Source organism: Heliangelus exortis, chromosome Z (assembly GCF_036169615.1).
Source record: "Heliangelus exortis chromosome Z, bHelExo1.hap1, whole genome shotgun sequence".
NCBI classification, from domain to species: Eukaryota; Metazoa; Chordata; class Aves; order Apodiformes; family Trochilidae; genus Heliangelus; species Heliangelus exortis.
In genome coordinates, this window is record NC_092454.1 from 54,613,621 (window position 1) to 54,638,728 (window position 25,108).

Here is a 25,108-nt window from a genome sequence, read left to right on the forward strand (position 1 = left end):
GACCAGGGAGGTGATCTCACCCTTGTGCTCAGCCTTCATGAGGCTGCAGCTCAAGTGCTATGTGTAGCTTTGCGTGCCACAGTAGGGAACCACACTGAGGTTGGTGAGGTGAGGAGAGGGTGTAGAGAATGGCAACTAGACTGATGAGAGGGGTCAGGAGAACAGGTCTCATGAGGAAAGGGTGAAGAAGCTGGAGCTGTTCAGCCTGGAGGAGACTGAGAGGAGACATTATTGGTCTCTACAGCTCTCTGAAAGGAGGTTGTAGTGAGGTGGGTGTTGGCCTGTTTTGCCTAGTGACTAGCAACAGGACAAGAGGAAATAGGTTCAAGGTGTGGCAAGGGAGGTTCAGATTAGATATTAGGAAAAATTTATTCACCATAAAAGTGATGAAGTATTGGAACCAACTTCCCAGGGAGGTGGTGGAGTTGCCATCCCTGGGGAAATTTAAAAAACGGGTAGATGTGGTGCTTCAGGATATGATTCAGTAGTTAAGGGGGTGTAGGACTGACAGCTGGAAGGACCTTTCGAACCATGATGATTCTTTATTCCACACTACATAGGGATGTAAAGCATCCTGATCTCTTGTACGCAAATGGTCAGCCCTTCCTAATTCCAAACTGCTGACCATTCAACTCTAGAATATGTCCCCAGGCCCTTGAAGCTCCTGAGTGCCTTACAGGAGAGCACCAGTGTACCTGAAGCACATCCCAATTCTGGCTGGGGCTGACCACTGCCGCCTTGTGGAAAAGCAAGAAGCAGCAGAGGCAATGACCACCAGGAAGCTGATACTACATCCCTCTGCCATCTGCTGTTGGCAGAAACCTAGCGCTGGAAGGTCTTTAAGCAGTGTAAGACTGTCCCATTGAGGCAAGACAGCAAGATAGCTGCAGGCCACATCCAGTTCAAGTACTCAGCCCAAGGTTTGGGGACGAATCAGTGAAGAGAAGCAATGAAATCCCAAGGTTCCCAAAGCCCGCCGAATCCTGGGGGAAAGCTGCAACACTATCATAAGCTGAGCTTTGAAAACAAGTCTTCCATGAGAAAAGCAGTACCAAGATTTCTGCTGTGTTGCTGTTAAAACTGTTTCGTATGTAGCTGGCAATTATGAGCAGGGCTCATACGAGGTGGAGACAGCTGTTTACAGCTTGTTGGACTCCTGCAAGTAACAGAATTACTTCAGAGTTAGCTTTTTACAAAGGCTTAGCTTTTTACTAAGGCTGCCCATGCTATGGAAACTATGGAGATGCACAAGTTGAAGAATAATTTTGTACTGTGCTTTCTCCAGCCTAAGATCCAGCAGCTGTCCCAAGGTTGATCTTTCTCTCCCTCCTCTGTCCTTATGCTTCCTCTGCTGTGGGCTACGAGGCGCCAGACCCACATGTGACACGTCTCTGCAGCTTGGGGCTCGCTGCAGCACCTCAACATCTGTCTTGTAGTGAGAGGACCAGAAATGAACAACATATTCAAGGTGCAGCCTCAGCAGTGCCAAGTACAGGGATACGATCACTTACCTCGTCCTGGGAACACTATTTCTGATAAAACCCAGGATGACACTGATCTTCTTGGCCACCTGAGCACACTGCTGGCTCATGTTAAGCTTGCTGTTAACCAACACTCCCTGGTCCTTTTCTGCCAGGCAGCTTTCCAGACACTCTGCCCCAGGCCTGCAGTGCTGGCCAGATGGACATAGCTCTGGTGTGACACCTTTTCTTCCAGAAGTGACTCTGGAGTCAGCCAAGTGGAAATACAACAGCTCTGCTTTGGCAGTTTCTGAGGAAAAGTGAAGGCTCAGACATTCCTAATACCAGTGGGGACAGTCTATCACAGAAACCATGGGGTTTCTCCCTTGTAAATATATTTTTTATTACATTTGAAGGTAAGTCTTTGGTTTGGGGCTTAGCTTTTGACTCCTCTGGAAGGGGTAGCTTCCATGTCCATTGCAGGCAGGTACTGGAGGTGCTGGTATCTGTGCCTGCCCCATAATGAACTCTTCATAGTTAAAGGCTATGAGGTGCATGGTCGCTGTTAAAAAGCAAAAAAACACAGTAGGACATTTGGCAGTCACATGTTCATCTCCTTCAGTCTACCTTTCTGGATCGGAAGACAAAAAGAAAGGCAGTATCAGTGAGGTCCTCCCCCCCCCATGCACCATCCTTTCCAAATGGTGAAAATGCCTACAGCCCCCACTGAAGTTTGGGCAGCAGCACTCACCCCAAAAGGAAGTTGCCCTAGCTCAAGTTGCAGCTAACAGCATAGGGCTGACTTGCTTGCCTCTTGGCCACCAGGTTGTATGAGTCCATCTTACTCTGCCTTTCAATTCCTAACACCTTCCTCGGGTTTTCTCAGAAAATGGGGATATTGGAGAAGTAAGCCCCTGCAGAAGCCCTGACTGTCAAACTGAAATTTCCTGGAAGAATATCCTGCATGCAAACCTCACTAAAGCTCACCTTTGGCCCTGCCGCTCTTCCAAGGCACTGGAAACCAGAACTGAGCCCTGAACAGCATAAGCAGCCCTGGGGAATTTAGGGAAATTCCTCTTTCCAGAGTCAAGTCACAATGCCAGGTTGCCCTTCCTACGTGTAATGCTGTTGCCTGAATTCTGGCTGAGAGCCTTGTAAGCTCACAAAAAGTCCCACACAGATGGAAGGCCACAAGATTAAGATAAAGCTCTAGAGCAATAAAATGGCAGCAGTCAGAACCAAAACACTTTGCAGTTTCTTAGAGGTGGGTTCCAGTTTGACACTTGAGACACCAAACCTCCTTGCTCAAGCAGGATTAGAAATGGCATAAACCTATTTATGCAGAGTCTTTTAATAGTTATTATATTTGTAATCTGAGTAAATGTCTGACTTCCCCTCTGCTAGCTCTGGCACAGCTGCTTCAGGGAGAGCTCTGATGAAAGAGGATGAAATACCAGAGATTTGGGGGTAATAAATATTGGTTGCTCCCTGATAGCCTTGATTATCATGGACACAGCTGTCACTTTGATCTCTTGTGTATCTATGTGCAGCTCAGCTCCCTGCAGTTTCCCCGGGGTGAGCTCTGTTTCAGACGCCCACTCTTTTCCCTGCTAAATCCTAAGTCTTTATTGGAAATCAGAGTGGAGCGCCTCATCCATCCAGATCATCAGAACCAACAAACTCCAAATTATATGCTTCCACAGTATCTGGAGATGTGGAAGGGAGGCCAAACTTCCCAGGTTTTTCTTGTAGTCAGCAAGGCTTGATAGGGTTCCCGAAGGCAACAGACACGGATCCTGAGCAAGACATACATTTCATACATACAATTCATTCATTCATACAAGCACTTCATAAAAAGACTGTATGAAATCTGCATTTAAAAAGCCAATCTACACCCTATTTACTATGAGGTGCAGTTAAACCTCTCTGCCGTACCGTGATAATGAAATATATTTGGGCTTAAAAGACGGACGTAGCTCCGTTCCCGCTAATACGGTCCTTCAGGGAAGGCTGTTCCGCCCCTCGATACAAGGCGCGGGGCTGCTGCTCCCCTTGCACACGGCTGTGCCGCACGGAAGACCGGGAGGCAGCACGGGGAGCGCGGCCCTCCCTGCCTCCTCGTCCCCCACAGCCTCCTTGTACCCCCCTCCCCCCCCCTCCCTCCCTGTCTCCCTCCCGCGGCACCGGCGGGAAAAGCAACGGCCGTAACCGCCGGTCAGCTGCTCGACGGAGCCACCCCCGCCCGCTGGACGGAGCCGGAACACCGGTAACAAGGCAGAAGTACGCAGGGACACGCAGGCTCTCGCCGGAGCCTGAAGTTCAGCACCCCAACTACTCGGGCTGCGGTGGTCGAACCGATTGCCCCGATTGCCATGCGCTGCCCGCAGGGCGGAGGGGTACGGAGCCCCCTCCCCACATGGGCGCACGCCGATGCCCCGCTGCTTCGGCAGCTAGAGCCGGTGGCTCGGCGCCACTCGGGTCCATTCGGCTCCACTCGGCTCCGTTCGGCTCCACTCGGCTCCGTTCGGCTAGATTTTATTCCGCTCGGATTAACTCGGCTTCGTTCGGTTCCAAATCGGTTCTGTTCGGCGCCGCTCGACTCCTCTCGGTTCCAGTCTGCCGTGCTCGGCTCCCTGTGCCGACATGGGGTTGCTGTTGTGGCTGCTCTGGCTGGCGGTGCAGCTCGGTGCGGGCTCGGCGGCCTACCTGGTGTCCGTGGATGTCCGGCGAGCCGAGCGGCCCCTGCAGCACTTCTGGAGGAGCACTGGCTTCTGGTAAGCGCGCACAGCCCTGGGGCCGCTGCCGTAGGCCAGGCTCCGCCGGAGGGAAGCAGCCTGAGTGCGAGCCGGCTGCCCCTCTCCCTCCTCAGGCAGGGGGACCCAGGGCTTGGCCTTGCTGGAGGAACCCAGGCCTCCCCCGGCCGGCTGCTGCGGTTCAGGAGGGCCCGGTACCTGGCTGCTCTCGGCTGCTTGGCGTGTGACCTGCGCAGAGCTGGTCGAGGGGAGCGGCCAGCAAATGTAAACAGAGCAAAGCGGGTCGCGGGTCCAAGTCCCCTCTCTGACCCGCTCCCGTCTCTGGTGAATTCCTTCCTGCTCCTCAGAACTGCTCCTGCGCTCTTACTCAGAACTCATTCACTCCCGAGTGTGTCCATTGCCACAGTCCCTTAATAGAACCAACACTACCTTTTAGTTCTGGTTTGTTGTACTTGCAGTATACTTTGAACGTGTACCATATTGCTGATGAGGCCAGCATGCCCAGTCACTGCAAGTCAGAGGGATTGGTGGGAGTGTACAAAAATCTCACCTCTCCCTCTTCATACCTTGGCAGTGCTTTGGGGCTCAGAGAAGGCCCAATCTTTCAGGGTTAGCAGGGCAGCCTTCAAGGTTTGTGAGAGACATGAAGACTTTTAGCAAGCTCAAAAGCAAGAGATGGTACATTCCTCAACCATGTTCATATTTTAGTCTGAGGTCTTACATGACCTCATGAGCTTATAGTGGATTAAATGACAGTTGTAAGAAAGAGTTACAACAGGGATGGAATCAGGTACATACGTGTTGATTTTCCATGTCAGTGGGAAAACAGAACAGGACCTAAAATGCATTCTCATGAAGAGAAGTTTTTGGGCTTGATGGATTTTTACCCTTCTGCTGTTTCATTTTTGGCTTTTATGTTTTGCTTGCAGTGCTAGGATAGGTTAATGGAAAACATACCCTAAAAAAGAGTATATTTTGCCACTTGAACTGTAGCCCAAGAAAACCCATGATTTTAATTATATGGAAGTAATATGGAAAGCTGCAAACATGAAAAGCATGTGAGGGGAAGGCAGAGGAGAAGAAGCAGAGGCTCTCCATGGTCCAGCAACCATTCAGTTGTAACACCTTGCCAACACTGTATTTCTCAAGCTGTGGGCTCCTAGCTTCCTTGTAAGGCTCACACTGTGACAGAATTGTGTTCCAGTTATTAAAGCTTCCTTACTGTGTTCCAGTTTCAGACAGCTGGGCAACTGCCCAGCTGTGGATCAACAGCTGATAAAACCTAAAACCTGGGAGACTGCAAGACTGGATGTTCTGCTGGCTTGGTGCTTTCCGCTCAGGACAGGAAAGGACATACTGATGTCTAAACCCACTGTTTTGCCAGCTTTCTTTTTTATCTTGTCATGGTTTCTGTGAGGTTACTCTCTAGCAGACTGTTCAGATTGTGTGTTCAGTGTGGATTAAGGAAAAATGTGAATGCTTTATGCCTTGGCTTCTTTCTTTGCCACTGCTTGAACTGCAGCAGTGCAGTAGTAAAGCACTCCTTCAAAAACTGATAACTAACAGTGTCCTTACCCACCGGAACAATTAAAAAGATCCAAATGTCTGTTACATTTTTAGTAAAAGTAGAACTGGTAACTTCTGAGTTTCACTTGTGTGGCTTGAAGAAATCTCAGGGAGAGGAGTTTTAAGTGTCTTGTATGCTGGTGAAGTTGTGCAGAGGATCTTGTATCTGCTGGTTGAACCATGTGAACCACTACATGGATATAATCTCTGAACTTTCAGATGAGGATGCAGGAGATGAGGTAATAGACTGTCAGTGATTTAGCTAGGACCAAAGCTGCATCACATTCTTGTTCTGGTATGGTCAGGCCTTTCTCACTTTGAGCACTGATGGTTAAACAGCAGCAGGTTCATTCAGTGTGCTCCTTGGGGGTGGTATGAATATATGGACAGACCCAGAGGAGGAAAGTATGGCAGTATGGCTCTTCCCAGCACAGTAACGGGCAGCACAGAGCTGATCCACCCATCAGAGGAGACAGATCACAGTGGGCAAAGCATAAACTGTACTAGTTTTCCCCTTACACAGGGAGTAAAGTCTGTTACAGAACAAGTAGTCTCTCTTTGCAGTGCAAAGACACCTGGAAATATTTTACCACACCTTGGGGGGCGTTGTTTTATCTTTGTTTTAATACATGTGCTTTAACACTTATAGTTTGTACATTACTAGGAAGTGTGATGAGAGTCTCTTAAAGATTCCCAAATCCAGTGAACTGGGAAGCTTTCTAATTTTCTGATTTTCACAGGGTGGGAGTGAGATCTTGCAGCTCTTTCTCTGTGGAGATAAAGGCAGCAGAAATTTGGCCTGGAATTATTTTAATTTCAATGGAATAAGTAGACACTGAAGTCATGTTAATATGGTCATTGCTGTACTGCCATGAGCAGGTCAAACTGCTGGCAGCTTCAAGCCACGTATTCCCTTGCTTCCTTAAGCTTAGGAGTGAATTTAACATGGATGGAAAATGTGAAGGCTCTGAGGGTCTAAGTCTACCTCTAGTAAGTGTAGCTTCTACAGCAGAGCAAGAGTTGATGTCATGACATGGTCTTAAGCAAGAAGATCCAAGCCTTTTGTCTTTCTCCAGACCTCATCAACTCTGACTTCAGCTCTGATGCCCAAAAGACACTGAGCGCCCTTATTACTTCCTGAGACAAGATGACTGCTGTTGTATGGCTTCTTCAGGCCACTGCTGCCTGAGGTTGCTACCTGTGCAAGGATGACTGTAATACTTTCCTTTAAGCATGGCAGTGAGATGCACCTGAGTCGTATTCCACTTTGACAAACTGTATGTATAGCCAGTCAACCCTAAATAACCTGCAGTTCCATTTTGCTTTCATCTCATGTTGGGCAGTGTTAGGCAGTGCTCCTTGTTCCCAGAAGGATTTTGCAGGTGGTATAGGGACTTGGCATAGGGATCTCTGTGTACCCTGTAGCTGCTAGTTAATATTGCAATGTGTTCTTTTCTGTCCCTTCTTTCCTGAAGCCCTCCATTACCTCACAGCCGTGCTGACCTGTTTGACCTGAGCAAAGACCAAGAGATGAATCTTGCTTACATTTCTTCTGTTCCACATGGCGGCATTGAACAAGTTCGAATTCACTGGTTACTGGAATTAGTTACTCTCAGGTAAGCAAACACCTCAGGTCAAAGTCTGGAAAAATGTGACACATTAAAATGTCTGACAGGTGCTCACTTTTGTGTTGTAGAATCACAGAATAATTCGGGTTGGAAGGGACCTCTAAAGGTCATCTAGTCCAGCTTCCCTGCGGTAAGCAGGGACACCCTCAACTAGATCAGGTTGCTCAGAACCTTGTCAAGCCTCACCTTGAGTATCTCTAGGGATGAGGCCTCAACTGCCTCCCTGGGCAACCTATTTAATTTTTCTACTACCCTCATAGTAAAGAACTTTTTCCTAACATCCAACCTAAATCTGTTCTTCTATAATTTGAAACCATTGCTCCTCATCCTGTCATTACAGGCCCATACAAACCGTCCATCTCCAGCCTTCCTGTAAGCCCCCTTCAGATACAGAAAGGTCCCTATTAGGTCTCCCCAGAGCTGCCTTTTCTCCAAGATGAACAATGCCACCTTCCTCATCCTGTCTTCATAGGAGAGGTGTTCCAGCCCCCTGATCACTTACGTAGTCCTCCTCTGGACCCGCTCCATCAGGTCCATGTCTTTCCTGTATTGAGGGCTCCAGAGCTGGATGCAGTATTCCAGGTCAGCTCTTAGAGCACAGTGGCAGTGTCACCTCTCTTGATCTGCTGGCCAAGCTTCTTTTGATGCAGCTCAGGATGCAATTGGTCTTTTGGGCTGCAAGTGTGCACTGTTGGCTCATGTCCAGCTTTTAATCCACTAGTGACCCCAAGTCCTTTTCTGCAGGGCTGCTTTCTAACACCTCATCCCGCAGCCTGTACTGATAGTGTGAATTGTTCTGACCCAGGTGCAGGACTTGGCTCTTGGTTTTGGTAAGCCTCATGAGGTTCACCTGGATCCTCCTCTCCAGTTTGTCCAGCTCAAATGTGCAGGCCTCAGCATCTTGATTTTCAGTCATACTAAGGTCTAGTGCAGCTTTTTTTAACTGGGTGCATTCCAGTAGCTGCTCAGTGCTGTTAAGAACTGCTAGTAGAAGCCAGACTTTGAGAGTTCAGTTCCTGTCCACATCCCAGCTGTCTACATGTGTAACTGGAGCTCTGCCTGGCTGTACATCAGGTTTAATATTCAGGTCATCGTGTGTTATGCTCCTTTCCAGGTAGATGAGTCTTTGGCAAAAGCTTTGAAGACACAATACAGCAAAAAAAGCCCCACAGCTTTCAAAGAAGTCTGACTTATTGAGAGGTTCAGATGAAAGCTGCCACTATTTTATTACTGTTTCTATCTTCCCGACATGTGGGAGTTTCTTTTTCTGAAGCCACTTGTGTACTTTATCAAGGGACAGGTAATTGCAGATAATGCTGTCTTTAGCTAATACTAATCAATGCCGTCTTCTGGAAGGATTCATATACACAATAGCATTTCTAGTTCTGGAGACTGATGGACCTAGGTAGTTCTAGGTCATGACAGATTTTAGGAGGACAGCATTGCAATTTCTTGCCTTCGAAGTCTCATTTAATTCAGCTTAAACACACTCATATCAATATGAAGGAACAAAACACAGCTGCCTAGAGCAGGCATCTCATCTGTGAGGAAAGACAAACCATAAAAACCCTATCAGGGTTATAATAGTTCTTGAAGTGCTGCCTGGTTCAGGCTGCTGCTGAGCTGAGTGTGTTTACAGTCCACATTGTTACTGCATCTGCTGTCTCAGCCATAGGAAGATGGGAATTCACCAGTTTTAATTTTGGTTCAGCAGCAAGGAGAAGGAGAGCTCAGCCTCTGGAACTGGGGTATGAGGAGAGTAGTGAGTTTCAGAGTGTGCATTAGGAACAGAAGTTTTTTTCCTAGGTTGTAGGGTGTGCTTGTGTACATAGGTTTGTTTAGGAAAGTGTTTGGAGATCGTTCACACAGATCAGTATTGCATCTGCACTGAGAACTGCATCTGTATATTAGTCCATCTGAGAATATAGCGGGTTACATGGGTCCTTCGTCCCATCTTTTCCTGTGGAAGTTTCCTGGTAAATACCCAGGCTTTCTTGTGAATACCCAGGCTTTTTACCTTGTGATGGCTTTCTTTCTCTTCCTGGGCTATGGATTTTCTGCTTGCAGTGGCCCGGCATCCGCAGGGGCAAGGAGAAGTGTCACTGCACGTCATCACTGGTGACCCCTTCTTAAATATCAGAGGCCTTCTCTCTTTTAGGTTTCTGTAACCAACTGACATACAGAAAAGTCAGTATCTTTGGAAAGAAAGTCCCCACGTCTACACTGAGAGGCCTCAGTGTAGAATCTCTCCTGTTAGCCTGTCTCAGCAGTGGCACATGTTGTATTGGGCTTTCCAAATTATTGAAGGAAAGGAATGTGTCTGTTATGGATTGTGCTCAGAATATGTAGGGATTGAGGCACTGCGTCTTTTGAAATGGGACCTCCTTGACACAATCAAACTCCTAGGAACATGTAAACTTAGCAGTCAAGCAAAAAACCCCAGAAAAGCTGTAGTGCCTCAAGGGTAGAGTTCTAGTCCACCAGCCCCAGTATTGGACCTTTGACATGAAGACGTTAGAAACTTTGTTACTCTTTAGAACCAAGCTAAACCTGCTCATTTTGTAGAAATGTGCATTTGTCAAAGAGAAGAATACATTTAAGTTAGGAAGGACAACCAGTAAACTGAGTAGCAGCAACGGTTTGGAAAGGATGTAGAGGGCATAGGGCCTGCAGACAAGCATTGGCATTGGAAGAATCAGCTGGGGCAAGAATACAAGTCTGAACAGGAGGAGTTCAGTGCTGAAAATGTGTTCTGTGCATGTGCAGTTGTCTTCCTAACCAGTGATTTCCAGAATGACAAAAAGACATTTTGAGTGAGAACATTTGAGTGATGGCAGATACTTGAATGAAGAACACTTACACAAAACAGAGCACTAGGACATACCATCACTGTGGAAGACTGACAGATACAATTGCGCCATTTGTACGCTGTGTTCCTCCCAAGATGCAGATGTCCTCACATAGAAGACGGACACCTTCCCCTTCTCACTTCTATAATGCTCTTTCTCATTATGTCTTGTAATCCCCTCACTGCTGATACCACCCCTGTGTTTTAACCCTTTTCTGGCACAGCAACCCCCCCTCCTATCTTTTTCATTATTCCAATTTATCCTGTTATTTTGCCACCCATGAAAAGATACCGCAAGGCAAATTGTTTTCAAAGAACTGCTAGTTTTATTTTCTAGCCAAAAGCACACATTTGTCTCCAGGTTGTGTGACACAGGAATATTCATGGTCATACTTAATCTGTCTTTCATGGACTGGAATGTTCCCAGCTTGTTAGTTACCACTGCCAATAAATACAGCCATGTTGACACCTAGACTACATATATCAGCCATTCTGCACTAGTCAACAGGAGAGTTTGAGGTGAAAACCTTCAATTCTGCCCTGCTGCATGGGATTCACACAGTCCTAGGCTAAGAACTGTTTCCTATTATGTAGCAGTACTAAAGTTTGTTGGATACATGATTTATACAAGGCACCACAGTGAACAAAAACATAGTCAATCTACATAATGGATATAACATTTTCTAAAAGGCCTATAATGATTATATTTTAACATTAGTAGTAACGTAGTTGGAATTACAAGTCTATCCCCAGTTTATCTCCCAGTCATATTACCTAATTTCTGGCAGACTAGAAGAGAATCAGCAGCTTTTAACATTTGCAGTCTTCATATCCTTAATCTTGCTGTAATGCAGTATAGCAAACATAAGCATGTCAGAAAAAGGCTTGGTTTTTTAGTTACCTTTAACATAATCCTTAGAAGTAATTTAGTCTCACAGCATTCACACATCATAGCATTGAAAGCTTTGCTGTGTTTGACATTGTCCAACACAAGTTGATTGTGAGCCAGCTCTGCCAATGAAACGGAAACAGAAAATTGTTCTTATGGTTTCCTGTCATCTACAGAGTTAAGGGTATTTTTGTGTTTCTTCCTTTATGTTCTATGCTGATAGCTTGACCTATAAAAAAAGTATTCTAGATTGCTAGGATGCGTGTTCTTTTTGCACCAAAACAATTTTGTTTGACTTCCGTTGACAGCTTGCTGTGGTACAACAGTGTAAGAGTTGATCTTGTTTATATTGATCTTTCCTGGCAGTAACTTCTGTAAACTCACCTACTCGTGGTACTCTGGCAGGACCTTAAAAGAGATACTCCCTTTACAAACAAAAACACACATAAAGCAATACTTTGTCGATGGGCTCTATCTGTTTGCCTTTATGACAGAATGAAGCTAGTCACACCAAATCAGCAAATTATGGAATAACATAATTAGATTGTTTTATGACAGGAACATGCTGCCAGTGGCCAGTCCTTAATCTCTTGACCAATATTTCTGTCATGTTTTACTGCTTTGACAGTAGTAACAGTGTGGAGCTGATACTCTTTTTTATGAGTGCCTGAAAATGTCAGCATTGAATCACTTACCTAATATTGTGCTATTCTCAATCCCTGTGAAGGCATTTTTTTTATTTTGTCTTTTGGAAATGTGCAATTTTCCTTTAGCAAAATACTTTCCCTTGAGAGCCAGACAGGCTCTGGGGAGCCTCAGTCTGAGTGTTCTTTCATTCAGTGACCTGCAAAATAAGTCATAGAATCATAGAATCATAGAAAGTTAGGGGTTGAAAGGGACCTTGATCATCTGTCCCAACCCCCCCTGCCAGAGCAGGGTCACCTACAGCAGGTAAGTGACATTGTATGTTGGCCTGACTGCTGTTTTTCTTTTAATGGCACAGAAGAGGATGGCTTCTGCATACATGGAGCTTGTTTCTAGAGTCTGCTAATTGTAAAAAGCACAGCTGTGATAGAATTCCCTTCCATGCGGGGTGCCATATGTGAACCTGTCATGAATAAAGAGAGGAAGACTGGACAGCTGTCTTACTTTTCATGCAGTCAGTGTTAAGGTTGAGTGTGAGAGGGGTTGTTCTGCCAATGCCATGGGCCAGAATTGTGTTACAACCAAGATCTAAATCTCTACTTAACTGTAAAGAGAGAACATGCATATGTAACAACACAGCTGACTCTGAGGCTATAGTTTGACACAAAGAATGAACAGCAGTTAATGCAAATTACCATGGAAAGTAGCCCAGCCCTTGAAAACATGGGTTAGTAAACCTCAAATCAAATGATAATGTGACAGAAGAAAATCCCAGAATTTCTCTAGTACATAGAAACAGTGGTGGAATTTTTCAAGCATATGGGTTTACATAAAAACTGGTTCTCTCTTTACTTGGCCCATGTGTGCTACTATAAAGCTTCATTAACGTTGTATCAGAGAAGACCAGCCGGGCAGTTGTGACTGACTCAAAAATCCCCTGACAGGCAGATTACAGATTTATATTCTGACCCTTCTATCTTCTCCTGTTTCTCTTGTCACTGAGGCAGACTATTGCAGAGGAATATGCTGTGCTACATCACAGTTTTGAGGTTTTACATTTGATGGTCCTTACATGTCCCTGAATTGGACTTGAATCTGCTCACCAGAGGCAACCAATTTTTTCAGTATGGTACAACTCCTCTTTAGCTGCCAGTTAAAGCCATTAATTTTTCTTAATCCTGTTTATTCTCTACAAGTTAGAAAATTGTGCATCAGAGTCATATTTCTTCCAGCATCATTAAGGGTATCAAAACCTTCAGTAACTAATACCACAGGTTGAAGCCAGTAACACAGGTGACTCCAAGAGTGATTTCTGGAAATGATGGTTTTGAGAGGAGGCTGTCATGGATCATGGTTTCTTCTCCTGGTGCAGGTTGTATCATGAAGCTTGTGTAATCAAGGTGATTTTATGCAGTATTTTATGCATAAGATTTTATGCAAATGGTGAGAGTTGTTTAGGAGATATAGTAGAGTGATGGAAGGGTCAGAGCCTTGCAAGTCATAATTTAAACCATGATGTGCCCAAGATCCATTGGATTTTCATGGATATGGCTAATCCCTCTTAAAACAACCCAGTCATTACACTACTGGGAGTGTCAGCTGATTCTCAGCAGATTTTTCAGCACAGCTGTCTCATGATATACATGTTGAGTTGCACATGATCATGGCAGAACGGAAAAGTTGTTCCCAAACTGCCTATTGCACGTCGCATGCATTTTGAAGTGAATGTACAGGTAATGTACATGTTCCTTCCTGGTTTTGGACTGCATCATTAGTGGTTGTTCTGTGTGGCATCTGTCAAACAGCAGAGCTCTTCAGGGAAGAAAGGCCAAAGGTTTATCTCCCAGTGTCTGAAATTTGATTATTGCAAACTGCCCCTCTTCCTCTATCATTTTTGTAGTGAACTGTCAAGGAAGACACAGGATTAAACTGAGCAGTCTGCTTGAAGCTTTTGGTCTTTTGCAAACTGCACAGCATTGTGTATACTGTAGAATAGCATTTCCTGCATACTTCCCAAATCTTCTCCAAAATAACCTCCTCTTTTCAGAGAGTCTATCACTGAGGGGTTGCAGCAAGCCAGGAGGACAGAAATGTTTAAGTCCTTGTAGTCTTTCAGGATTTCCTTTAGAGTATTAACTCCCGTGGTGTCTAAAAATGAAATTGATGAGCAATCTACAACAAGGACTTGGAAATCAATTTGCTTAGGAACTAGTTGCTGAGTGGTTTCTCCACTGCCCAGTCCATTAGCAATTGTGTGGTCTTCCTTTTTCAGACTCTGCTTTTCCTTTTTCTTGTATTTCTTTCTTCTGGCAGCTTCTAGGTTAGGATCTAAGTCAGTCAATTTGTACAGAGACTTCAGGAAGTAGTTTCTATTTGCATAGTAAAGTGGTGCCTCAAAACGGAATATTTTGACCTTTGGAACAGAAGTGAGATTTTCATATTCTGAGTCATCCTCATAGAAACCGGTGTCTTGGATCTGACCAAGCAGGGTGGTCCGTGGCCGCTGTGTCCGAACAATGATGCACAACATGGAGAAAACAATGCCAACCAATAGCCCTATTTCTGTGCTGATCAAGGCAGAGGCAAACATCGTAATGACCCAAACAAGTGTGTCCATCTTATTCGCATGGTATCGTGCTGGCACATCTTGGAACTTCTTCAGGGCTCCTCGGAGGCTGACAATGATGATACAAGCCAGGACACACTTCTGCAAAGAGTAGAAGAGAGGTGCCAAGAAGAGCAGCACCAGCAAAACCACCATTGCACTGATTACTCCTGAGACCTGAGTCTGGCAGCCTGTAGATGTTTTGACGAGTGTTTTTGCCAGAGCTGCACTGGTTGCAAAAGAGTGGAAGAAAGAAGGAATGATGTTGCAGAACCCCACAGCAAACATCTCCTGATTGGCTCGGATGGTGTAAGCATATTTCTTTGCACACATTGCAGAAAGTGATACAGTGAAGACAAAGCTTACTATGGCGAGAGGCAAGGCATCTACTGCAACTCGGAGCATTAAGTTGAAACGTGGCACCTTGGGGGCAATAAATCCAGTTGGAATAGCTCCAGAAACACTGGATGCATACACTTCGTTTAACTTCCCGTAGTGTGAAACCAATGTTGCCACAACAATAACAATCAGCTCTGTGGGAAGAGGAAATTTCAGCTTATGCTTATACCGATCTCCCAGTTCCTTAGCAGTGACCAGCACCACAATACAAATGGCACTTGTGATGACATCACAAAGGTTAGCCTGAGAAATGTTCCGGAAGACATTAATCCAAGTAATAACAAGCATCCCATGCCCTTGGCTACGTGGGATTTTTATTCCAATCAGATACTTCACTTGAGCTGTTAAAATGGTTAAGGAAGCACCAGTTGCAAAGCCATCTAGTACAGACTCAGAGAGGTACATTGAGACGAAACCCAGACGAAAGATCCCCATTAGAACCTGAGAAGACAAAAAAAGAAAGAAAAAGAAAAAAGAAAAAGTTAATGGTACTGCAAATAGAATAGAATAGAAGAAAAGTATCTGGAGGCAGATTGCATTTGGCTATTCCAGTCTTAAAACAGGAATTATGCTTTGATAGCTTTAGCCTGCTTTTAAAACGTTTTTCCTTTACTTGTTGTTTAATACAACAAACCCAAGAGTTGAATGAGGAGTTTGAGGCAAGGTCAGTCAAAGTCTCTATCATTTTTCTGAAGTGACTCCACTGGAGTGGCTTGTCTGAATTTTATTTGCCATGCAAAAGAGCAGTGCATCCAAAAATGCTTCTGTTAGACCAAAGCAAATTTCCCTGTTTTGCTGTCTGAAAGTGAATACAGATAAAATTTATGATTGTTGCTTTGTAATAGAACTTATTAAGCAACAGCTAAGATCCCTACTTAAGTGGTAGTATTATATTGAACAGCTTTTAATTCTAGCCCTGTGAACAGAAAGGAAAGTGGAAAACAGGCAGCCTTTGTGTCACGCCTAAGGTCATAAGTATCAGAAGAGCTCACAAACTTTCCCAAATCTCAGCATACTGTCCTCAACTAGTTGCTTCTGCTTCCTTGGATGACTTCGAAAAATGTATCTTCAAAAAGGCATTTTGTTGTTCATAAATGTGGCCTGAAATTTCTTAGTAAACAGGAAGGTAGAGCTATGTCAATTAATACGTGTACACATTTAACAGGTAAGTATGTTCATTGTGTTTCCTTCTGTTTTCTCTTTATATACTTGTAACAGGCAGCACATTGGTGAGTCTCAAAAAGTCCAGAACAACCATTGCCTGAAAAGTAGACTAGTCAGTCTGTTCTCCCTCTTGTCCTTTCTGTGTCTGGATTACCTTTGAGCAACAGTTTAGTAGAATTTAGTACCCACAGCAAAACACTGAACAGCCCATTCTGAACTTGTGTTGAAATACGTGAGTGGGTCTGCACCTATTATTAAAGTATTTAGGGAAGCAGAATTATTTCTTCTTTGTTGAAGAACACACCTACCTGGGAATTTCCCTCATGGTAAGATCTGTATTGAATTTATGGTCTCATTAAAGTAGCAAGACCAAGAGGCGGTAGAGTATCAAAACCATGTTAATAGTCTTGTAGAAGACTCTTGTTTCACCTGTGCTTGCAAGTACCTAAGAAAACTGTCTCCATAATGCTTTCTCTGAGTTGGCTGCCATTTGGCTTCCTGGAGGAGACAGTCCAAGGTCCTTCAAGTGAACTGATGCTGTATCTCTCATAGAGTCAAGCCAAAGCTTAATTCATTCAAGGAAGTGTTAGGAACTTCATACCTTTTATCTGAATGTAAGCAAGCACTTACCTGGTACACTCCAGCCACAAATGTCAAGGCTGTAGCAATGCTGATAGCATAGCATTCTTTCCCACACTCCGCATTCATCCCTGCAATTGTAAGGTTGAAGGCAGTTGTGTTGGAGTGACTGTCATTCTGTAGAGAGCCATCACCCATGGGGGGTGAGGTATCATCATTCAAGTCAAACCCAGCCAAGAGAAGTTCACGGTCCACAACTTGTCCTACCATTAAGCTTATCAAGCTGAAAATGCCAACTGAGACATGACGGGATGTGCCCATTAAGAAATAGATTATGTTGGCAAAGAACGATGTGTAAAGACTATAAATGGGCTTCAGACCTGCCAGCAGTGAGTATGCGATTGCTTGGGGCACCAAAATGATCCCAATGACTAACCCAGACATCATGTCCCCCCAAATGTACTCTTTGCATTGATACTTGGGAAGCCATCGTAAAACAGGAAGGAAGTCCATGAGAAAGTTCTTCAGCTTCTTTGGGGTGCAGGAGCAGCTCTTCCTCAGCTTAGCTTGTATGACTTTTCTCCAGTTAGTCTTGACACGAGTCTTTCTTTCCATGAGAAAGCAAGAAGAGGTGCCGTTTTCTATCCTGGTAGCCTCAAGTGGACTTTCCATTGTTCGTGTATGTGCTCCTGCAATGTGAAGAGAATGGCTGTTAGGTTGGAATTCGTGAAGGTTTTTTTTTCACAGATGCTTCATACTAAAAGTTTGTCACTTGATTGTGCTTTTAGGAATCAACAAGAGCATCATCTCAGGGCTCCAGTGACACATAAGCCTATGAAATAAAACTGCATATTGAGCCCTTCCTTGCTGACTTTGGGGAATATATTCTGTTGAATCCAGTTTGTTTTACTAATGAAAAGTTGAGTTAAATAAGTAATTTCTTTGTATTCTGAAATACTTCCTTCAGCTCATCTAAGTACTTCATCATAGAGGCCTCTCTGGTTAGAAGCAGCACTTGGTGGTGTGACGTAAGCATACATCAGTGAAGTAGATTATGGTCTTTCCAATTGTGCTTCTAGTTATTGGTGTAGAATTCACAAGTGGTGCAGTGGTCTTCACTGCAGCTGTTCTCCGTGTAAAGGAGAAAAATTGTTCTAGTAGAACCTGTAAAGCAGTTTTCTGGAAAGCAACAATGTAGTCTTAGGTAAAAATTTATGCACAAACTGTGGATGGGTTCCTAGAACCTGCTACATAACATGAACCCCTTGCATTGCAGGTTGTTTTGCTGTTCAGCTTCCATTAATTAATAAGCATATCCTCACAAATAATATTTTGGCATCATGCAGCAGGATTGAGAATGATACCATCTCAGGAGAGTGATACATGTTAGTGTTAGCTTTAAACGCACAGTTACCCTAGCTTTGCTCTTCAGGGAATAACATACAGCAGTAATTCTGTGTGTAATAGAGCTAGGACAGTGGTGTTTCCTATGATTCTCCTGCATGTCAGTTTTCTGAAACAAACAGTCTAGGAGAATTTGTATTCTCCAGATGGAGGTGCATTTGGTGTCTGTTGCCTCTGTGAACACAACTGTTGTTTTCACCAAACTCAATCTCTGCATTTTTGCTCAACTGTCAAATTAAGTTGAAATTAGCTTAGTGCTAATCATTTTGGGAGATGACTGAGAGGCAATCCAGTATTACATGTCTGTGCTCTACCTTAAACAGTTTAAAAATAAAAATAGAAGCAGGAAGGGGAAAATGTCCGAGTATACCAAGTGTCAAATCTTGTCTTCTGGTTTGCAGTAGGAAGACAGAAGACCTGTATATAAGAACTGGAAAGCAAGAAATTCCTCTTACTGACCTACAAGAATAGAGTGTGTGCTAGTTCAGCAGTATGCAGACTCTAGAAGAGAACTTCTCAAATCCAGCCTCTCCCAATGTTATAAACAGTCAGGATCTCTGCCACAAAACTTTTTGGTGCCAGGTGTGACATTTCAATTTAATGTCAAAGCTTATCTTCTCTTAGATAGTAAAGCTGTTTCTTTTGTCTTCTGGTACCTAGAGACATAAACCATGCCTGTTGATTTCCTGAAACTCACTTGTATGATATTCTGTTGGTATAATGTAATGATTTTATCTGTTAATATTAAGTTTAGACTAGTGACAGAAGCAATCATTCTCTGTAACTTTGGTTCTTGGTTTTGTTTTAAGAAGAGTATTTTGATGTTTGTTAACACACAGTTTAAAGTGTAGCATTCCAAGATGAGAGGAAACAAAGGGCTTGTGACTCCAGTTGTGTGGAAGCATAAAAGATGTAACAGATTCCCATCAGCCTGCAAATAGCACTCCAAATAGAGTGTCTTATTAAGAAGTCTTCAGTCTATTCTATTTAGAATTTTTTGTCAAGATTTTAACAAATAACTTTTGTCAGAAATTTGGAAACAGTAAGAACATTCACATATGTAGTGCAAAAGTCTTAAACAAGGTATTTTTTAAAATGACACAACATGATTTCTATGGCTAAGCAAAGTTTAACCACAACTTGAAACAGCATGTTTAAGTGTTAGAGGTAAATAATTCATGGTTATGTGATTCATGAAAAAACAGAAACAAAATAAATCTTGTAGTTGTGTGGGCTGATTGTCCAAGTTGAAAATGACTTGCATAATAGTCGAAATATTTTTAATTTTCTAATTCAGTAGATTTCTATCAATCCAAATTGCTTTGAATAGTTTTTAGCTCTACTGTGTACAATTATTTATATTTCTAAGTAAGATTTATTTTCATCATAAGGGAAAATTCATTACAACTTAATGTAGTTATTTAGTTATTGATGGCTCTTTTTGTTGATGGCCAGATTTACTTTAGATTCTAATATACTGTGTGCTTATGCTAGTCAAGATCTACTTGGACTGGAAATAGGCTGGGTATAGTCTTTGTTAGACTTAAAAAGTGAGAGAAAAGATAAAAAGAGGTTAAAACAGCAAAATAAATACTTAATAGTATATTATTGAAGTTTATCAGATATGGAAGGCTGTCTATAACTAATATAGACACTCATTTTTAAGATGCAAAAAGCCCACACTTCCTGTCTTACCTACATTAGTTTGGAGAATAAAAGGCTTGTGCCTGAGGACAGTGAGTCCTGTTTGAATGCTACCAGCTTCTTACAGCCAAGTGAATTCAGATAGCCAAGAAGTAAACACAGTGCCTTTATTCTGCATACTTAAAAGCTAGTGGGCAGTTCAGTACCCAATGAATGCTTTTGATAGGCTACTTAAAAAAGGTGGCATTGGCTTCTGTCCACTAGCCTCATATATTTTGCTGTCTCTCTCTAAGCTCACGCAACTGGAAGTAAATTCGTATTTACAAAAAAAAATCCTATTAAAATTTACACTTGTGTATTGTCTGTGCATCTTCCTGAGAAGTGAAAATAGTTTTTAATACATAAGATTATCTGGATATAATTTTTCTGGAAGTCTGTTAAGAGAGATGGTGTGTGAGTAGTGATTTTGTAGTATATCTGAGCTGTACGGACTTTATAATAAGAATGGTAGCTATTTAAAAGCCAACAACAACCAAAGAAAAAAAAGCTAAATGCTGATGGAAATTAATTTTCTTCAATTATTTTTTCCTCCTGAAAATGAAGGCTTCCTTCCTGTAAACAACGATTTTTTTCTGCAAGATTCATTATCAGAATCCGTATCAAATGAACATGCTACCAGTAAAACACTGAGCTCTGAAACGAAGTGTTAATGTTTCAAGTTTAATTACTGCTTTCAGTACATAGTAAAGCTACACACCAAGTAACCATAGAATCACTCTGCCAAGATCATGTCCCTACACACCACACCTACATCTCTTCTACACACCCCCAGGGGTGGTGATTCAATGGAAGGAATGTTGTTATCAGCAAAACATTCTTCACCTGGCATAGCACAATAATGCTCCGCCTTCTATCCCTGTACCTCAGTAGTAACTTAGTTGCTTCATCTGAAGAAAATGGGATTCCATTGTGGCTGTGTGCTGTCTGCTGTACATCTGTGCAGCCTAGCAGAGGGAGGGGAGTTTCCAATGCCCTTGCCATCTCCAAAGACAGGAGGGTGTAGATCAGATCCATCTGCTCCTGTGCAGATGACTCTGCCCTGCACTGACATACAATTGCCATAACAATGGTGGTAACACTCAAGCAATATCAGGAACTCTGTGGGTGTGTGCAGAGAGAACCTTTTCCTGGCTCAGAAGAGCCCATTTTCAGCTCAGCCCATACTAATTGGTTTATAAGAAAAAGTACAACCTATATTTCAGTCTCTCCCTCAGCCCCCAGAGCTTCACAGAGCATAGGTTAGCATTTTATACACTTCCCATCACTTGCTGAAAGAGCTGCTCGTAGCAAGGATGCACAGGTGAAGCAGCATACAACATAGCTAACCATTGCCTTCCCAACTATTTAATACACGTGGAAGGTACTGGCATGCACATTCATATACATTCTGTATCATTACAGCAAAATGTAATCCTGGTTATTTTCAGTAGTATTTTGTTGTTTGGAATCTTCACAGTTTTTTTAATTTGCCTTTGACCATATGAGCAAAAGCAGAAAGTGCTTTTTTTTCCCTCTGCCTGAGCAGAACTGGTCTCTGAAGCACTCATTCCTTCAGATTAAATCCAATGAATCATTTTATCTTGTGAACAAAAGCAAAAACAAAGAGAAACAAAGCAAAAAAACATTCAATCCAAATGAAGTGCCAGCTTTCCATTGGCCTTACTCCCACCTTTCTTCCTGTCTTCTCACCATGCCAGTGACTTGACAAAATCTCTCTGCAGGGGGATTGTCTTAGATTCCTTGGCAAGCAGTTTCTGCTGGTACACATACAGCCATACTTGAATTATGAATTGCTGTTCTTTGTAAAACAGCACAACCCAAAATAACTGTATTCTGATGCATCCTTTTGTCTCCCCATCCTGACACCCCAGCAGATATGAAGCTGTATGTCTAGAATGCCCAAGAGGGAGTAGGCAGTGTAAGCCTGCCTATCTATACTAAGGAGGTCTTTCAAATGCTCTATCTGGGACCAGAGTCTGACAGTGTATCACAATTCTATGATAGAATCACTTGCTCTTGCTGAAATAATGATTGCAGGTGTAAGTTAAGATAGAGCCCTTTATATAGTTTGAGCCAGGTGAAGCTTGCAGTTTTGTCTGTGTTTGAACTGCTAATAACTCATGTGGCTAGAGCAGATTTTGTATGTATCATCTGCAGTTTTGTTGTATTAAATCACAGGAAGACATGAGAGGCACCAGCTTAACTAAGTATTTGATATAAAGCACTTACAGGACTTGAAATAAACTATTCTTTTTCAGAGGAAGGTGCCCAGAAGCTCTGCCACAGTGCACTCAGACCTTTTATGGTGGCACGAAAACCTAAGCCAGCAATTGTTTCTTTGGACAGACTTGAGAAAACATGGCAGCGACATTTAATCTGTGGGACTTGACTAGTCTGAAATTAAATCCCCTGAAATGCATATAGTAAGTATAGTATAGTACAGTACAATACAACAGTATAAATGATATGACATACGACATAACACTACTTCAGCATCTACTGCTTTGATTGATTAGTTTGCTTTCGTTATGTAGAATTACTTAAAAATGTCAACATAACCTGTGAGTTTTAGAAAGGATCAAGTGTCAAAACAGAACAAGTGAAATGAAGGTGTCCCTCTGTCTTGCATTATCTATTGTATTTTCAGCTTTAGAGCACCAGGACCTAGATGTTCTTGGAAGCAGAGTTAGCAAGATGCCAGGAACCAAACCCTTTTATTTAAACACTGACCTAGTAAGCTTTCAGGCTCCAGGCAAAGAAAATCACACTGCTTTTCTTAGGAAAATAATGTAAAACTTGATGTTACAGTTAGTTTTTTACTTTATCTGGGAAAAATATTATGATTTCAAAGCATTTTCCTGTTGTTATTTGGATTATGCTAATCCAAAAATTAAAGAGGAAAAACTATTAGATTTTATTGGTCACTGTGAGTTAGGAAAGCCAGAACATTCAGGCTATGTTCTCTGCAAATTAACTTGGTGTACTAAGGAGTTACTCTTGAGAGTCAAGCAATCAACAAAGATTTTTATATTTCTAATTAAAATCCCCAATTCACTCCGCTTCCTTGCAGCTATAAATTGTTAAAGGCAAATTAGGCTTTCTCAAATGCCAGCTTTCACCACCAGCTGTGATTGAATTCATATTTTCTGAAGGATTCTCAGTCCAGTATCCCAGTGAATGGCAGCCACTGATATGTAACAATCCCAGAGGTGATGAGCACAGTACAATAGAATTCCACATTTAGTCAGCAGCTGTTGTTAAGGCTGTCCCATCAGAGCATCCTTGAGTATGATCAGACCTTACAAATAAATGATCAGGTAGTTTCACTGGTTTTCCAGAGACTTTTTTTTTTGAGGTTCCAGGACATCCTGATCAAAATACTGGCATACACTCAAAGACAAGGGAGTGTTATTCTTCTGCTGAATTGTAGGGCATTGTAGGGCATAAAGAGACATTTAATGTGGGATATGAAAACATTCCTAAAATTCAGATGTCTTTCTTTTGGAAAACTAGCTGGTCCAAAGCAGAAGTCTATTTTTTAAAAACAATATTTCAAGACAGCTTTCCAAGACCTTAGTTTTCAGTCACAAAGCTAAACTCTAAGCTCTGTTTTCTGCCCTGTGGTTTTGCTGGACTTTGTTTAGTCACTGTAAACTCTTGTAGAGAAACACAAATTCATATCCAGTTTTCATGTTTTTTCCTGTTTCCCTCTCTGATACATGTACAACATTCAATCAGGTCACTATTCTGGAAACTCTTTCATATTTAATTACTAAGAAAATGTTCAGTTTTAATAATAATCTAATACTTGGAGAAACAGATAAGATTCATCTAGGTCACTTTTCTTGAGTGCAAAGTAAAACTAACTTAAATGCTGGTCTTGAACTCTAAGATCAGGTTTTGCAGGAAAGATTACTTTTGCCTATTACTTTTACTATACCTATCACAGCTGACTATGGTTTACAAACCTTTGCCCAGTACATACCTTATAAGTAATGTTTATGAAGAACAGAATAATGACAAAAAACCAGAAGGCAACACCAGCATGAAAAATACATGAAAAGAGGCAGTTTTGCACCTTTTAAAGCAGGCAAAGACCAAATAAATCTGAGTTCAGAGGTATGGTAGGGGAGGCAAATCTCTTACCTGTACAGCTTTTTGTCAGGAGTGTTCAGCTCTGTTTTTGCACGTTGGAATGAATGAAAGTCTTCAGTCAGGCATTGCTCTATTTGCATAAAGGATAATTATTAGCTAAATATTCCCAAAGGGAAGAATGGCTCGTTACAGAGTAGTGAACTTGCTGCTCAGTAGTGTGTTGTCACTTGTACTGCTCTGAAAACTTGGATGTATATGCAGCGATCACTAAGGATTTGAGTTTAAATAATGTGTAAGATTATTAATTAACTAACACTGATCCAAAAATTATGCTGAGTTCAGGCTAGCATGCTTCTGACCTTTGAAGCTGCTTCTCATCTGAGGTTTGATCTGTATTTTACTTATTTAAGGTGTAAGTTGAACTGCAGTTTTGACTGAGATTTTTGAATTTTGCAGGCTGAAATGAGTACTGTTTGACTCAGAGAGTAGAAAGGGACTGGTGGAGGTCAGAGTTCTATTCCTATGTGTCAGCACATTCAGATCACAAGATCTCTTGCTTCTGTGTAAACCAAAGACTATAAAATGTAGACAAATCAGTAGGACAAAGAGTGACTTTCTGTTCATTCTTCTCCACCTCCCTTTTTTGTTACCTTAGCTCTCTAGATAGGTGTTGACCTATCCAAATGACAAATAATTGTCCACCTCTTCCTCAATAAAAGTAGTAGGTAATGCTTAATGGTTACTAAGCAGTGCAGATTAACAGATTGGGCACAAGGCCAGGACTCATAGGAACCTCATTCGGTTTTCCCACAAACTAAGGAATGAGAAGAGGTGTTTTTCAGAACACAAATATGCACACAGTAAGAATCTGCAATGGGTGGTGCAAAGCCTGAAAAATGCTGTATTACAGGAAAGACAAAAATGCTTCCTCCTTCCCTGCCACCAGGAGTTCTTGCAGGAGGTTGCAGTGCACAAGCATGGCTGCAAAGGACTGGGTTCCAACATTGTCTTTTATCCCAGTGCAAAAAGTTGTTTGCTGCTCTTTAATAATAAAAGGAAACGTAAAAATTATTGAAAGGAAAAGTAGTCAAAATGCCAACATGAGAGTGGAACAAAAAGATAAGCACATCTCACCTTTATTATGGGGTGAAAAAAAACTAGTGATGAATTCTTAAGACAACAGGCTATTATCAAGAACGCAAACTGGGTGACAGTAGTTGTGGCATTCTAATCCCAAAAGCTAAAGAAGGCCATTGGAGTCTTTGTAAAATCCTATTTCTTGCCCCTTTCCTGTTGAAAATCTTGTAAAGCATTCCAGTCCCAAGGTAGGTCTTTGAGTAAAAGGGAGGCAGTAGTGCATTTAATCTGC

The 25,108-nt window shown here is 42.6% G+C and overlaps 2 protein-coding genes across 5 annotated transcripts in view; one reads left to right on the top strand and one right to left on the bottom strand.

Moving 5' to 3' along the window:
- The first annotated feature begins 3,611 nt into the window (after positions 1–3,611).
- The window catches only part of IDUA (alpha-L-iduronidase), a 48,421-nt gene continuing 26,924 nt past the window's right edge, over positions 3,612–25,108 (top strand). For 2 of the 3 annotated variants that reach the window (XM_071731217.1, XM_071731218.1), the window contains exons 1-2: positions 3,612–4,234; positions 7,255–7,395. In XM_071731217.1, coding sequence (XP_071587318.1) covers positions 4,104–4,234; positions 7,255–7,395 — 272 coding nt within the window. In that variant the 5' untranslated portion in view covers positions 3,612–4,103. The remainder of the gene's footprint in view (positions 4,235–7,254; positions 7,396–25,108) is intronic. The other variant, XM_071731220.1, reaches the window with a different exon arrangement.
- Positions 10,559–24,090, bottom strand: SLC26A1 (solute carrier family 26 member 1). Of its 2 annotated transcripts, none has more exons than XM_071731215.1 (3): positions 23,791–24,090; positions 16,588–17,225; positions 10,559–15,234 (listed from the first exon to the last, which is right to left on the bottom strand). In XM_071731215.1, exons 2-3 carry the CDS (start codon positions 17,206–17,208, stop codon positions 13,714–13,716), a joined length of 2,142 nt encoding a protein of 713 aa, XP_071587316.1. In that variant the 5' UTR covers positions 17,209–17,225; positions 23,791–24,090; the 3' UTR covers positions 10,559–13,713. The 2 variants fall into 2 exon arrangements, with proteins under 2 accessions (XP_071587316.1, XP_071587317.1); XM_071731216.1 differs by having other exon boundaries at positions 16,588–17,245; positions 23,797–24,013.

Bases quoted from the DNA above. Each gene is read 5' to 3' on its own strand.
- SLC26A1 (XM_071731216.1), bottom strand. From the start codon at position 23,879: ATGCAAATAGAGCAATGCCTGACTGAAGACTTTCATTCATTCCAACGT. The intron at 17,246-23,796 runs GTACAGGTAAGA...CCAACCTAACAG, and splicing joins AACACTCCTGACAAAAAGCT to CCATTCTCTTCACATTGCAG. The intron at 15,235-16,587 runs GTAAGTGCTTGC...TTGTCTTCTCAG, and splicing joins TTGTGGCTGGAGTGTACCAG to GTTCTAATGGGGATCTTTCG.